Below are 16337 nucleotides of genomic sequence, written 5' to 3'. Positions count from 1 at the left end.
AAATTCGCTTTGACAGTTAAAACAAATTTATATCCTGCTAATTTTGTTTAAAATTTAACAACAGTATATTTCGTTCCAGTTGGGAGCTCAACCATGTCATAAAATATTTAGGACGGTTAAAACATTCCTATTGGCCAAAAACCGATCACGTGGCTTAATGTTAACCCTTTGAAAAGAAATCAGGTTAGTATCTTATTACAGTCGAGTCTCGTTAATACAAACTCGTTCGGACCTAGCCAAATTGTTTGTTATATCAGAATTTTGTATTAAGAGGAACATCAGTCCCATTCATTGTGCACATAAATGCACAGTCGGGACTAAGGCTTATGATTGTTATAACCAGAATTTTGTATTAAGCGAGTTTATTATAACGAGATTCGACTGTATTTATAAACTTAATCTCATGTAATCTACATGACTTAAAATCTACTCAAAACATATCGTTGATGTCAAGAAAATACATTGATACATATTTGGACTTTTGGTTAAAAGAGAAAACAATGCTCGTAACTTCCGTTCATGATAACTCGAACTTTTTTTCACTAGAGGAGTTCGTCATTTTAATTACCATGAGTTGTAATAATAAAACAAAAACCGTTCCAATGGATTCCAATCCAGGTTCTTCTTGATTGTAAACTTCTGAAGCAAACCCAATCAGTTGAAGCAGCTGAAATAAACTAATAAAATCACTTTTAAATTAAGCGAAGTCAAATCAACAGAGAATGACATTTACATTTCCCATAAATTGTGTATTTACAGAAATTGAAATATGTCTTTGAAAGGCAATCAAATTTAGCTTTCAATTTGACTCCACTTTTGACGTATTTAGACAGTTAAAGACTTTCAGGAAATTGTGTCAAAATTGCTTGGACTCGTTTAAATACTTATAAAGGTATGTAAGTTACTTGAAAATTACCAACACTGTTTTTCTTTTTCATTGAAAGCTTATCCTTGTCATAAAATCCATAGAACTCATGTACATGTAGCTAACACATTCCTATTGGCCAAGAATATAACACATGGGCCGAATTTTAACCTTTGAAAAGATCCTGCCATGTCACTTTCAGTATTGATTATTTACAAACTGAATTACATGTATGTACTGGAAATATATTATCGCAAATGTCGAGGAAATTTATGTAAATATATTATTGAACTGTCGGTTACTACATCAAACAATTCTTGTGACTTCTTTACATGATCATCAGAGGGTTATATTGGTTTTAATAAAATTAACAAATAATATTTCTTTTGACAGGAGCTAGACTAGATCATTAAGATGTTTTGTGCTAATCACTGTACTTGTTTCAATGGAATTTCTTTTAATTCCATTTTCTTCTTGAATATTAACTTCTTAACACAATTCAACCCAATTATTGAGGCAATTGAATTCAACTTATACAACTAAGTTTTGAAATGAGCCAAGTCAAATAGAATGAACTTAGAATGATCACATTTCTTAAAACGGCTTATTTACAGGCGGGTTAAATAATATTAAAATATGTCTTTAACAGAACGAACAAACGTAGCTTTAAATTTGACTCTACATGTGACGAAATAGTTTTGCAAATTTGCTGCTGTAGTATGAACGTTGACAATACCTACATGTATTATGATGTTGGTCTATACATGCATGTGGTCGGGTTCATTTTTTGTGTGTTTTAGGAGTTTCATTGTTTATTTTAGTCACTCAATGAACGTCTGTTGTGTAAAAACATACACGTACTTTAGGATTCATGATATCACATTAGCACCCTCAGTTGTCTGAACCCGTATGTCGTTTGTTATAAAATGAAATACATCTAAATTATCAGAGAAATTAGTTTGAAAGAAAATTGAAATAATGGTATCTCACGTTTTCGCTTGAATGGCTATTTAAGTTTTTCATCCTTACAGTATTTGATCTTAGAACGACACGTGATATATGTAGGCAGGGAACACCAAATCGATAAAAACCGTCACTTAACTTGTTTTGACCCAAAGGGCAACTTTGCATATGTTTGCATGAGGGGAAAAGACAAACCAAATTATAACGAGGTCATCGTTCGGAGAAAACCTTCAGCTTTATTCCATACCATATAAAGGGTCCGTTTTTATAGAATTGCTGTGATGCAATCATCATTATTGGTATAATTTTGCATGAGCTTTTTTGTCTATGGAAAATGTTATAATCATGGATAAACTGCTGTAACATTTTTGGTAATAATTGTTTTGTTACAACTGCGTCGATGCTCGCAGTTGCCAGAATTATTGTGAGCGTTTCTTCAGTTTTCAGGAACTGCATATTCTTTGTTGAAAACCAGATTATACTAAAAATGGCGATTCATTATAATTATTTAGAAATTGATATGTAAACAAAGTTTCATTAAAATATTTAATTTTAAATTTATAAAAATCCAATTTACTTGAAACATAAACTACTTAAAGTTGTAATAATGGTACATGGTATCCTCATCAGTGCCGTTTTATATAGTGTTTAATATTGTTTAATAAGAAATTCTTTATGCACCTGTTTAAACTGTTCATTGTGTTATAAGGTTTAAACCAAGCAACTACAGTTATAAGCTCCAAATACACGCATTCATGTGACAAAATTACACAAGAAAAGTTCCACTGACCACAGTTTTCAACAAAATGGATTGCTTGATTATAAATTTGAAGTAATATACGTAATATTGGTGTTTATTGTTGGATCAGAGGCGCTATTTCATTTCTCTATGTACATGCAACCGCTGATTTGAAATTGAAATGACTGATTACAATTGCGTATCACACCTGGTGATACATCTTGACTGAGAAGTGGTCAGCCACTGCCAGCTTCCCATCAGATGTAAATGTGATTCCCCAGGGTGAGCGCAGACCCTGCGCAATGCACTGCAGGAAGCCACCTTGAGGGTCATAGCGATGGATATGACCCGTCGTGGTGCTCTGACCATTATGCAATGCAACATAGATACCTGAGTTATCAGTCAATACGCCACAACAGTATTTTACTGGTTGACCATTGATTGTGGGTTTGATGGTGCGTTTTGTAGTACCATTGTCACCGATAACATCCACTCTCTGTGATGCAAAGTCACTGATTACCGCTCGGTCATTGTTGCCAAAAGCCAGAAAGTACGGTTTAATATTGACTGGTATGGTTTGGAGGAGCCTACCATCAGTGGGGCTGTGCTCAGTCAACACCATTCTCTGGACATCACCTACTACGATGGTATCATCATTTTTTACTGCTACACTCTGTAGGCCAACTGCGGTCTTACCCACTTCGTTCGGTGGCACCGTTGGGAACTCGTATGCCAGCGTGTTGTCGTTGTTGAACACCTTCACATTGGATGCGCCGTCCTCAACAACCACCAAACGATTATCGGTGCGTTTAGTTGCGATGCCGCGTGGATCTGAAAGAGACAAGATGTGAACACAAATAACAGTTCAATGTTCCATTTGGATAGCAATTTATAAAACTGCAACAATGAAGATTTAAAAGCGTGATAACAAATAAGTGATAATTGTCTGGCAAAGAGTAAACATTATCAAGGTTTGGCATGTATGCTTGAGAGATCATCGCCTTTTCAGGTACCCTGTAAGTTTTGATGTGTAAGCTTTGTCGTTATATATGCCCCAGATTATGTGGCATGAATTGATCTCAGTGGAAATAATGAGAAATACATAAAAGACTTCCATGCCATCAATTCAGAAGGTAATCGGCGAACCAGAAAAATTAGAAATACTTAATTTTTTTGTACATTTTACATGTTAATATTTCTGTCCTTAAACGCTACTATCAAGTGCTCAACTTTCCACATTTGGTAGAAAGTTCTCAAACAAAGCGAACCAGATTATTGAAGAAAAAAAACAATTAAGATACGAGAAGGTCAAATATAACAAGTATCAACAATGAAGCTTGTTAATTTTTAATGTTCTGGTAATTTCAGCTTACACGTACTTCCTTGCAAAGGGATCAAGCTTTTCTGCATGCCTTCGATGCTGCAGATCACTATGCGTTCGTTGTTGAGGTCAGCCACTGCAATCTCATCAGGTTGACGAGCAGTTATGCCCCAAGCCCCGCTGAACTCTCCTGGACCGCTTCCCATTGTACCAAACTCTCGACTCAGCTCCCATTTGCTTTCCACTACCACCTGACCCAGACTGATGCCACCAACACCCTCACTCTGCTTGAACTTGAGAAATGCGAGCCTGTTGTCCACTCCAGGCATACTCTGATCTGCCAAAAAATTCAAGTCTTTGCTGATTGTGGGATAAAGTGAGAGAAAGTCACTATCTGATGCAGTCTTTGTCACCTCTCTAGCCGTATCGAGTGAAAACTGAATCCTCTCCACTGCCAAGCCCACAGTTTTCTCACATTCGCCCAGTTTTTGCTCACGATCGGTTTGGATCTTTTTGATGTCGTCCAGGATACGATTTTCTTGAGCTGTTACCTGTGCTCTTATCTTAGCTGCTCTGTCTTGCACTTCTGTCATGACCCTCTTAACTGTGACACCCAAATCTTCTTTTATTATTGATACTCTCTCTTGTGATTTCTGGAGTTCCTCCATTGTGTTTTCAAGTGGAGGAACCAGTTCAGCCAACGATTGCTTGTATGTGGATGTGGCCAGAGTTTTGTCAATGAACGAGTGTTCTGGCGAACGGTGGTTTATGACGGTACAATCGCGGCAGATCAACACTTGACACGTCGTGCAAAAGAACCGTGTCACTTCGCCCTCATGGATCGGACATTTCGGATGTTGTCTCTGATGTTCCTTTGTGACTGTAACCTTTTCTTCGCGAATGTCCTCCAAGGGAGCAACCTTGTGGTCTGATGAGGAAGCGAAGCGAAGATGCATTTTGATGCATACCGAGCACATATTCTGACCACAGTCCAGACATCGCTGCGTTGCCTCCTTGCCCCCTTCACAAATATCACACAAAAGACCAGTATCGCCCGATCCCACTATCTTTTCCTGAAGTTCCAGCTCCTCAACCAGACCTATCAGATGAAAGTTTGTTTTCAGACCCTGCACCCCCGCCTCGGGAAGCTTCGTCCCTTGCCGACACACAGGGCAAGGGATCGCTGTAGAGCCCTCGTGCTTCGTGCTACGATATTTCAGCAGACATTGCTCACAAAAGCTATGCAGACATTCCAATATCTTGGGCTGTTGGTATCTCTCTTGGCAGATGCTGCACTCAAGATGATGTCTGCCGATCGTCTCTAGAGCTGAGCTTACTGCAGGTCCAGTCGCCATTTTTGTCTAATACATGTAAAGAAAGATATTTTATATTAAAAAATAAGAGTGATACAAATTTAACTTAGGTTTATCATTCGCATGTCTTCTTATATTTGAAGGGAGTAATTGGCAGGATATGTGTTTTTGTATTTAAAACGAATCGATTCCAGGGCTCTCAAGATTTGAATGAAAAGGAAAGAAGTGCAAAGTCACACCCATTATCAATAACTGAACATCAGGCTCTTAAATATTACAAGTTTTTTTTTATCTACACCTTTGAAATGTTTACATGGTAAATTAATCTAGGAAGGCAAATAAATCTGAAAGTGATTTTATTCAGCCAATGTTGAAATTCATCATTCCTGGAAACTATCATGTAAACTATCCATTTACTTGTATACGTTGAGAGTTGTAAGATGCACAATAGTGGCCCTATATTAACATATGTCTCAAAATTCTCGACTTCCTTCGTATTATTTAAGAGCCACACATAAGCACAGCAATATGCCTACATGTACATGCTAAATTTCCTGAAAAGGAAGTTAACTATGAAAGGTACTTAATAACCATGGTTATGACTGCATGGATTTCCGCTCGGTCATGGAACATGCACCTTTGACCTTTTCATTCTTCCTTGTAATTTTGTACGTAGCTTCCATGCATGTGGCAAATATCAATTGGGAAACAGTAGATCTGGATTTTAAATTCAAGACTCGACACATATCATTTCAGGAAATTTAGCACACTCGGTGTGTAACCCAACACAATGTACAGAGGGAGACCAATATATATTTGTGACACATATTTGGGGATAACATTAACCCTAACCACCCTTAACTCTATCAAAATCCATCCCCCCCCATACTGGTGGATTCTGGGGGACTTGCATTGATCCAGAAAGCCTGGCGTGACTAATATTGATGGAGTACATGTACGATGGGCTTGGGCGTAATAGCCTGAAGCAGTGCTAGGGATATCCGATTGATTTTGCCTAGCTTCCTGTACTGCTATTGTGATAAAAGCCATGTGTACCGGTAGGAAGTCCTTGAATGTCAACCAGTGCGTCAGTGGTGGATTCTATCATGTCATGTAAAGTTTCGTGATGAATGCACAGTGATTGATAGATTTTGATGGACTTGGTCCAGATCCTAGTAAAAGATGCTAGGGAGTTGGCGTTAACATACATTATTTTCGTGTACAGTTATGAATTAAGTTGAAGAAGTGTCGCACTGATGCCACTTTTCAAACCAAATAAATGAAAAATATACCATATTCTGAGTTCATAAAAAAATTATCTGAAAAAAAAAATCAGAATAAGATGACAGTTTTGTTGTTCATCAACTATGCAGGGTGGTTATAATGTTAGCATTAAGTGAATTTTCCTTTTAAAAGCACGGGCCTTTTTCACACCAGGCTTTCGATGTTTTGAGCCCAATGAAAAATAACTGGTTAATCTAAAAGACAAATCAGTTACATCACAAAAGCCAGTCCAAAAGGGTACTGTTTACTTCCTGTTGGATCTTTCTTTTTGAAACTCCATAAATGTTACATGTACACGCACAGTCCGAAACATTCATGATTTGTGTTGTTTGTGCATCAATTTCAATGACAAAGAAAGAAAACATGCCTTCATTACCCGACAAAAACGAATTTTACGTTTGATATTTAATTGATGAAAAAATCTAGGTGCGTTTCCAGAGGAAAAATTATTCAGGCATTCCAAAGTTGTTATTAAGTCAAGCGATATTAATTGCTCTGTAGGCATTCATCTGGTGCTTAACTGCTCCAACGGGATACATTCTTGAGATATAAAAGAGAAATACATAACCCTGCAAGAAAAACTGAATTAAAGGTCGCTGGTCTGGTGTTCTTTTAAAACTATAAAGAGGATTCATGGCATAGTACTACATTCCTTTTTATTCGATTTTCTGAGATAAAATGACATACGGTACCTCTTTTTCATTTTATTTTCATCTAAATGTTCATGAACAAGCTGTCATTCGTTTTTAAAACATGTAAAAATAATATGGGGGGGGGGGGAACTGTTGCAACCTGACGCCACTTTCGCGATTTGAGCACAAAGTCCATGGAGAGTTAAAAAAAAAATTCCCAAAATTAACGCCGTTGGGAAATTAATAACGGTAATAACGGTAACAGTATTTTCTCAGGGTTCCAGATTCGGTCTTATCATCATTTTGCAGTGAATGACTTTCATGGAGATGATATGTGAAGACAAAAGTGGCGTCAGGTTGCAAAATTTGCAGATATCGTATGTTGCAAGCTTGCATCAAGTCCTGCCATCCGTATACAGCCACCAGCCATGTCAGCAGCTTGTTATGCTACCTGTAGCCTGATATACAGCACGTACGTGTGCCTTCATCACCGCCTGCCTAATATCGCGCACACCCAACACAATCCCACATCAGAATTTTACGATAAAATGCTACTCCGGTATTTAAGGTAGGCAAATATTATTTTGCTCACATTTATCCGTTGTTTCTGGTTTGGAGGGTAAATTCCCTTGAAGTTTCTGTTGAGTCGAAGGAAGTGATTCTTTCAGTTGGTTTCCTCGAAGCAGTATTCAACACGGAAGTAGTAATTAGTGAATGCCACATGAAGAGCGCCTCCAATACACAATAATGGACAACACGCCCACCTTTCGTGTGCTATCGGTATCGAGTACATTGAGTACAGTGTACCGGTACATGTACAAACATGCGTGTACGTGCTATCGACTCAGCACATCGATATTGTTCGCAAGTAATCGCCACCAAGTTCCAAAAGATGTTTTATTCTTCATCGTTTTTTTTCAAAACCATTCGATTGTCTTTTGTTGGGGTGCACTCCTCTCAAGTATTTCAAAAAGTATTTCATTAGTTTTTGCCCTTTTTGTGTTATATCATTTTACATTTCATTATGCTTTTTTTTTTACTATTAAAATCTACATTGTATTTACTTGTCATTTTTTTGTTCGAAAGGGGGTGAGGCGGAGGGTGCGTGGGGATGGATGGTTGGGAAGGAGTGAGGAGGATTTGTACGAAAATATATCCCCGATCCGGCCTCAAAACAATACTTCATATTTAGGATGTTAAAATGAGCCTGATTCCCGATAGATTATTGATTATTAATATATATATTTGATCATTGGCCATAGCTGGACGAAGGGTGAACAGGACACAAGGTTTGGAGATGCTTCGGATGCCTGCAACCGCCCAGATTTAATTCTGTCACACATTTAAATTGTCTATTATGACTATAATCTATATGAACCAAAAGCGTCTCAAAACATATCGTTGCTGTCGAAAAAATACATATACCTATTTATAATTGGACTTTTGTTTACAAGATACATGTAAAACAATTCTCGTAACTTCTGTTCATCATGCGTAAAGGACTAACAGGCGCGTACGCAGGGGGGGGGGTGTTTTGGCTGTTAAACACAACACCCCCCCCCCCCTTTGTCATGTAAAAATATGGAGGGAAAAGAGAGTGCCAAAATAAGAAAATAAAGAAAGGGAGAGAGATTTTTTTTTAAATTTCCACGGAACAAATACAAAAATAAAAATAAATAAATACCAAGTATGAAACGGGCAAATTCGGGGAATTAATTGAGTAAGTTCCAAAGTGTATTAATAAAACAATCTTCTACAATAAAGGACTGTTACATGCATGACTGATACTCGGCACATGCATAGAGCAACTCTTCCTAAACATACCCAACAAATTTCATGACTATAGGTCAAAGGATTTTGGAATTATGGCTAATTAATTATTCATATGTACGAATGGCAATTCTGCTCTGTGTACACGACGCATATGCGAAAATTCAGTTTTCACGGCGCGTAGCGCCGGAAAATGTTCGCTTCGCAGCAACCCGTGGTCCGATTTTTATGTTTTTGGTATCAAAAGATGCGCAAAGCTCGAGGTTGAAAAGTCATAACAGCTCGGGTCACGAAAATTTTTTTTTAGAGGCTATCACGGAAAATGTTGAGGGGGGGCGGATTCCGCCCCGACCCCTTTAGGGTTAAACTAGAATTCAAATACAAATACTTAACATACATGTGAACATGTAGTTGGCATGCATATAGTTTAAACTATGATACATTGTAATAAGCCTCTGTACTGATAACGTCACACTTCGTTTACGTGTGTGCTTTCCTATGGTGCTCAGTGGATCATCAAGGCTAAATTGCAATGTAGTGTCCAACCCTCCTGCTGTCTGATCAGTCACAGACAGTCAACAAATCAACAGTCTTTACTGTCATGCCTGTTACACAGGCGGGTCACCAAACAGTCATCATACATACATTTCAAAAAGCACTGTTACTAGTCAAATTAAATCAACAAAAACAAGCAGATAAGTAGTATAGGCACAGCTGGCTTACCAATCACCCACAGTCAAAGCATAGCTGTATCAGGATGCAGTCACAGCCAGTCAATCCTGCTATATGTGGGCAGAGATAAAACTCAATCGTCAAAAACAGTCAGTGGACTGATTTTGACTGAACAATGAAAGGACAACTTGTTTCCATAGGAGGGATAATGACTAGCCAATATTCTATTCCATACATTGTTATGGTCCGTTTTAAAAAATTGATTGGATGAAATTGTCAAAATCGGTATTAATTTGTTGCAAGAGCCATTTTTGCAGTGCGAATGTAACTCATAAGCAAAACTGTGATGCCATTTTTGGTAATGTACAGACTTTTTTTTTCTTGCTGCGTCGATACTGACAGTTGCCCAAATTATTTTGAGCTTTTATTCCCGAGCATTTTTTTGTCTTCGTTGTTTCTTTTCTTTTAATTACCAAAACTTTGGTTATCAGGAACTGCGCATTTTGTGTCGAGAAAGGGCATGAACTAAAAAGGAGACTCATTATAATTCGAAATGACAATTTAAACAAATTGAAGGCGTTACCTCTTTGAAATATCCAATTTACTGGAAATATAAGCTGCTTAAAGTGGTAAAAATAGAACATGTATCCTCGGTCCCGTGTTAAAAAGTGTAATAAGAAATTCTTCATTTCTCTTGTTCAAGTTATCATTCTGTTATAATACGGTTTAAATCAAAGACCCCCATCGCAGCGCCAAATATACATGTACATACATAATATCAACCGCCCTGAATCCTTCAAAATCCTCCTTGCCAAAGTGGAGGAATTTGCAGGATTGAGGTTACATATCAGTAGTGTGTGACAGATTTTGTAGGATGCATTTTGACAAGGTCTTGGGCCGGACCTTGTGTTGTTTCTGCTCAGCCATTCATTAATATATGCCTGGATTATGCTTGAAATCCTCTGTACTGCTCCGGGATGTCACTTGCCAAGCCTCAACATATCGAAAGTCACTACTGGAGGATTTTGCAGGACAGGCAGTGGTCATCCCTCCACAGACCATATTCAAGAAAAATTGGAGGAATTTGCAGGGCTGAGGCTATCTGCTATTTTTCCATGGGGCCAATTGGAGGATTTCGAGGCCTCATCAGAAAGAACTGATCAGAAAGTCAAAATATTACAGGCAACACACATTTACTGTATAATTAGGCTTTTGTATTGCGTTTTGTATCAACGTGCTTATTTTTTTGTGTCAATTAGAACCATTCTCTCATTTTTCTATCGACATTTCACCCATGCTTAGAAACTGACATTACTGATTACAATGTCGTATCACACCTGGTGATACATCTTTACTCTGTAGTAGTCGGCCACTGCCAGCTGCCCATCAGATGTAAATGTAATACCCTTTGGGTAGTGCAGACCACGTGCGATGCACTTGAGAAAGCCACCTTGAGGGTCATAGTGGTGGATATGACCCGTGTTATCACCTTTATGCATTGCAACATAGATACCTGTGCTATCAGTACATACACCGTTGCATTGTTTTACAGGTTGCCCATTGATGGTGGGTTTGATGGTGCATTTTGAAGTACCATTATCACCAGCAATATCCACTGTATGTGATGTATAATCACTTATTATCACTTGAGCATTGCTGTCAAAAGCCAGAGAGTAAGGTCTAATCTTGACTGGTATGGTATGAAGGAGCTCACCATCAGTGGGGCTGTGCACTGTCAAAACCATCCTCGCTACATCTCCCACTGCAATGGTACCATCATTCTTGACAGCTACGCTCTTGAGGTCAACTGCTGTCTTACCAACCTCACTCGGCGGCACCGTTGGGAACTCGTATGCCAGCGTGTTGTCGCTCTTGAACACCTTCACATGGGATGCGCCTTCCTCAACAACAACCAAACGATTGTCAATGTGTGTAGCTGCTATGCTGCGTGGAACTGTAAGAATCGCGATGTAAACAAAATTAGTGGTCAGTCAATCTGAATTGCAATTTATAAACAGATTAATAATGAAATCTTAAATGAGTGATATTGTGTGAATAGCTGGTAAAGAATATACATGTACATTGTCAAGGTTCGATCGATACACATGTTTGAGAAATCACCGTGTCTCAAGGTATCCTGTAAGTTTGGATGTTTAAGCTTCTCTTGATATCTACATCGAGGATAATGAGGGGCACATTTTTTTGGTATCTTTCAGTGGAATAATAGGAAACAAAACAAAAAACTTCGGACAATAACTGAGAAGGTATACGGAAACCAGCGTATCGAAAAAAAAATGAGAATACAATGTACTTCTTTAATATTAAATGGATTTTCCTTGAACCTTCAATCTTTGGAAAAATGTCATGAAATGAGAAAACCAAAATAATGAAAACAGTTATAAGCAAACTAAATTAAAACATGTGTGGACAGGGCAAAAACCTAATATCAAACATTAATGGGCTTTTCATTTAATTTCCTAGTATCTACATTTGTATCAACTTGTGAAAGTTGATCAACTTGTAAAAACAGATAGATAGGAAACTAGATGTTTGACATGGACGATGCATTTATTTATTAAAATCTCCATGTGATGAAAACCAAGGTTTTCACTAAAATATGTTCCGCATCAAATTTACTGTGATTCAGTTTTATCAGATCTCTTGAGAAAAATTAAAAACAGATAAATGATCATTAATGGGCAGAGAAAAAAATGTGTGCATACAATTTTGGGGAGATTGCAATGCACGGTAACTTAAACTTACATCCTTGCAAAGGGATCGTGCTTTTCTGGTTGCCATCGATGGTGCAGATAACGACTCGTTTGTTGCAGTAGTCAGCCACTGCAATTTCATCAGGTTGGCTAGCAGCAACGCCCCGAGCCATATCGAACTTTCCTGGACCGCTTCCCTTTCTACCAAACTCACGACACAGCTTCCATTTGTCTTCAACCACCAGATCACCCAGATTGATGGCACTTACGCCCTCACTCTGCTTGAATTTCAGAAATGCAAGCCTGGTGTCAACTTTAGGCACACTCTGATCTGCCAACAATTTCAAGTCTTTGGTGATTGTGGGATAGAGTGAGAGAAAGTCACTATCTGATGCAGTCCTTGCCACCTCCCTTGCTGTGTCTACTGAATACTGAAATCTCTCCGCTGTCAAACCCATAGTTTTTTCAGATTCGTCCAGTTTTTGCTCACGATCTGTTTGGATGTTTTTGATGTCGTCAAGGATGCGATTTTCTTGAGCCGTTACTTCTGCTCGTATCTCAGCTGCTCTGTCTTGCACTTCTGTCATGACCCTCTTAACTGTGACACCCAAATCTTCTTTCATTCTTGAGCCTTTCTCTCGTGACTCCTGGAGTTCGATCATTGAGTTTTCAAGTGGAGAAAGCAATTCAGCTAATGATTTTTTGTACGTTGATGTGGCCAGATTTCTGTCAATGTACGAGTGTTCTGGCTTGCAGTGGTCAATGACAGTGCAATCTCGGCAGATCATCACTTCACACGTTTTGCAGAAGAACCTTGTCACTTCGCCCTCATGGATTTGACATTTTGAATGTTGTGGATGCTTTGATTTGATTTGATATGTTGATGTTTTCCCCCCACGAATGTCATCCAAGCTACTTATAACATGAACTGATAATTCAGCAAACTGCATGTGAACTTGTTTACATTTGGAGCAGATATTTCTGGAGCAGTTCATGCAGTGATCCATCGCCTCACTTCCTTCATCACATATCTCACATAGCAGCTTCTTGTCACCCGAACACATCAACCTTTCCTGCAGGTCAAACTCCTCAACCAGACCAATCAGGTGAAAATTGGTTTTCAGACCCTGCACCCCCGCCTGAGGAAGATTTGTCTCCTGTCGACACACAGGGCAAGGAATTGCTGTAGATCCCTCGTGCTTCGTGCTGCAGTATTTCAGCAGACATTGCGCACAAAAGCTATGTAGGCATTCCAGTATCTTGGGCTGTTGATATCTCTCTTGACATATGCTGCACTCAAGATGATATCTGCTGATCGTCTCTAGTGCTGAACTTACTGCAGGTCCTGTAGCCATTTTGGTCTATTAGATGTGAAGAAAAATACTTTAGTTCATAAATAACTGTGATAACATTCTAACTTGAGTTTATTATTTGGACGTCTATCTATATACGTAGGGACAAATAGTAACGGCATATAATGTGAATTTGCCTAAAACTACACATCCTCTTCAAAAGGTACTTGTACAAGTATCACACACTGTATTCTATCATGTGATGCATGCTTTGATGTTTTACATGCATTAATCCAGAAAAATAAACAGAGAATTTTGAAAGCGAGCGACATAATCACAGGTGTTGAAATTCACTTTCGTGTCCACATTCTGATTGCAAAACATCAATTTACATGCACATGTACATGTACAGCCTGTCTAAAAAAAATGGTACAATCGAAAACGATTTGTTTTTCAATATTAAATCTCAACATAAGTTAGTCGTTTTGAGCATCACATTAAAGAAAAAAAACCAGGCTTTCCGTCCAGTACTTTTTGTTTCATCTCATTTGCTTTTGTCAATCCAGAGATAACTCCAGTTTACTGCGAACACAAAAATCGAGTTTATGCCACAGTACTCGAAACAACTCTGCCCATGCATTAAAGTGGCACAAAATCGATTTTGGTGTATCGCACTAAATTGATTATATCTCTGAATTGACAAAAGCAAATAAGATCAAACAAACACTATTGGAAAGCCCAGTCTTTGTTCTTTAATACTATGCCAAGTTAGAATGCATTATTTTGAAATTTAATATTTTAACCAATTTTTTTCTGATTGTACCATTTTTTTTGGACACAGGCTGTACATGTATTACAATGTAAAATTGATGTCTGAAAATGTCTCAAATACTGGACTTCTAATCTATTTTATTTATAGCCACACAGGAATATGTTCTATAACTTTCCGGAAAAAGGAAATTCACTATGAAAGTTGCTTCGCTGGTTAATAACCAGGAAAAATTAAGTTCTGTTCATTATGTAATTTTCAGGGGAAATTTGGAGTGTGTTTATCCGAAATGACTGAATGATTTTCCTCCAGGTCATTGATAATGCAATCCTTGATTTTTCTATTTTCCTTATAATGCAGCAGGTAAGTACTTCTATAATTTTGGAAAACAGTATGTATTTCAAATTCAAGAAACACATTGTTTGAGAACTTAAGCATAATCGGAGTGTGACTCAGTTCAAGGCAGAGGTACATTTAGCCCCATAAATGTGGCCAATTTACTGGACTACCTCCGTAAATAAAGGCCACACTTGGAACATGTACAAAAACATGTAGAACTTTGTCAAATTTTGATTTTCACATTAAGGCTTAGTTTGTAGTTTATTTTTGCTTTAGAAGCATACTCGACCTCTTTATAGGCTAATCAGAAAGTGCTGCCTTTTTCAGATGTCTATTTTTTTGTAAAATCTCCAGATTCGTTTGCACACATCTGCGTATCAAAATGTCAACATGAAATTTCTCACAAAACAGACATCTGAAAAAAGGCAGCACACTCTGATTAGCTTACATGTAGTATAAAGAGGTTGAGTACATGTATGTATGTTTTAAAGCTAAATTAAACTACAAAACTAAGCCTAAATGTGAAAATCAAAATTTGACAAAGTTCTATGTTTTGCCTTTATTTACGGAGGTAGTCCAGTAAATTGGCCACATTGAGTGGGGCTATGGTACATTGCACCGTACATGTACATTATAAAGGCATGGAGCTATAAAAGGAGTGTGTATTGATACACTATGTCGCCACCTTCACCAACAAATAATTGACGACAATAATAATCATAGTATACATGTAGGGTAACTGGGATAATTAAAACGCCAGAATTTTAAATTTTTGTTAAATATCTCATCACTATATAAATAAATGTGTGGTTTTATGCAATACTTGTCCCCTCTATCGTGTGCAAATCATGGTCATTATGTTGATAAGGGGAAATCCCCCCCCCCCCCCCCATTTCGGAAAGATTCCCATATCTGGTGCACAAACCGTATGAGACTGGTCTAAAAAATTGCCTGGATTTTATTTTCTTCTTAGAAATGCGACCGCGGCTTAAAGGGGACTTTTTAAAAAGGAAAACAAAAGTAAGGGAACTAAGATCATGACAGTCATGACAGTGATAACTGTCATGTCAGGGAAGCAGACGGTCGACTGCCGCAGCAAGAGCCTGTGCCACTGCCGTAGCAATAGCCCGACATGTGCCACTGCCCATGCACTGCCGTAAAAATAGCCTGTGCCACTAACGCACCGGCACATACTCCACCGCTGTAACACACACCAATTCCACATTAGAATTTCACAACAAAATTGCTCACCATGATTTAAGGTAAACATTAATTTGCTCACATTTATCAGCTGTTACTGGTTTGGATGGTAAACAGAAGTTTCTGTCGAGTCGAAAGAGAATCGTTCGGTTATCTTGTTTCCTACCTCCATTCCATGGGTGGATTCCCTGCCGCATGTTTGCAAACGTATGTAATGAAGTTTGTGAAGAGCGCCTCCAAGAGACAAACTTTAACTTCCCCGCATTTCTGCTATTACATCACATAGTACATGTACAGGTAGTACGAGTAGTGTACTAGCTACTGTTTATGTGCGGGCTGTTCAAAATTGCGTTATTTTACTCTGGACAAGACTCTGCACGATTAATACATTTTCTTTCCCTTGACACTAATTAAGGGATATGTTTGATGTGCATTTCTCAATTCTCATCTCATTCAACAATACTTCA

The 16337-nt window shown here is 38.1% G+C and overlaps 2 protein-coding genes across 4 annotated transcripts; both read right to left on the bottom strand.

Annotated features, from left to right (window-relative positions):
- Nucleotides 1-516: 516 nt before the first annotated feature.
- On the bottom strand, nt 517-8191 carry LOC119733434 (tripartite motif-containing protein 3-like). Of its 2 annotated transcripts, none has more exons than XM_038207003.1 (3): nt 7710-8191; nt 3941-5249; nt 517-3398 (listed from the first exon to the last, which is right to left on the bottom strand). In XM_038207003.1, the coding sequence occupies exons 2-3, from the start codon at nt 5241-5243 to the stop codon at nt 2770-2772; spliced, it is 1932 nt and encodes a 643-aa protein (XP_038062931.1). In that variant the 5' UTR covers nt 5244-5249; nt 7710-8191; the 3' UTR covers nt 517-2769. The 2 variants fall into 2 exon arrangements, with proteins under 2 accessions (XP_038062931.1, XP_038062932.1); XM_038207004.1 differs by having other exon boundaries at nt 3947-5249; nt 7710-8189.
- A 2449-nt stretch (nt 8192-10640) lies between these two features.
- On the bottom strand, nt 10641-16077 carry LOC119733160 (E3 ubiquitin-protein ligase TRIM56-like). 2 transcript variants are annotated; one of them, XM_038206738.1, is made up of 3 exons: nt 15953-16077; nt 12323-13631; nt 10641-11513 (listed from the first exon to the last, which is right to left on the bottom strand). In XM_038206738.1, the coding sequence occupies exons 2-3, from the start codon at nt 13623-13625 to the stop codon at nt 10891-10893; spliced, it is 1926 nt and encodes a 641-aa protein (XP_038062666.1). In that variant the 5' UTR covers nt 13626-13631; nt 15953-16077; the 3' UTR covers nt 10641-10890. The 2 variants fall into 2 exon arrangements, with proteins under 2 accessions (XP_038062666.1, XP_038062665.1); XM_038206737.1 differs by having other exon boundaries at nt 16037-16072.
- Between the last annotated feature and the right edge of the window lie 260 nt (nt 16078-16337).

The sequence above is a fragment of the Patiria miniata genome, unplaced genomic scaffold, assembly GCF_015706575.1.
Source record: "Patiria miniata isolate m_02_andy unplaced genomic scaffold, ASM1570657v1 HiC_scaffold_25, whole genome shotgun sequence".
Lineage (NCBI taxonomy): Eukaryota > Metazoa > Echinodermata > Asteroidea > Valvatida > Asterinidae > Patiria > Patiria miniata.
Note: the sequence above shows the minus strand (reverse complement) of the source record. Positions and strands in the feature narration are given on the sequence as shown.

Coding starts and splice junctions, on each gene's coding strand:
- LOC119733434 (XM_038207003.1), bottom strand. CDS start 5,243: ATGGCGACTGGACCTGCAGTAAGCTCAGCTCTAGAGACGATCGGCAGA. Junction 3,399..3,940: donor CCCTTTGCAAGGAAGTACGT/GTAAGCTGAAAT, acceptor TGTCTCTTTCAG/ATCCACGCGGCATCGCAACT.
- LOC119733160 (XM_038206737.1), bottom strand. Junction 11,514..12,322: donor CACGATCCCTTTGCAAGGAT/GTAAGTTTAAGT, acceptor CGATTCTTACAG/TTCCACGCAGCATAGCAGCT.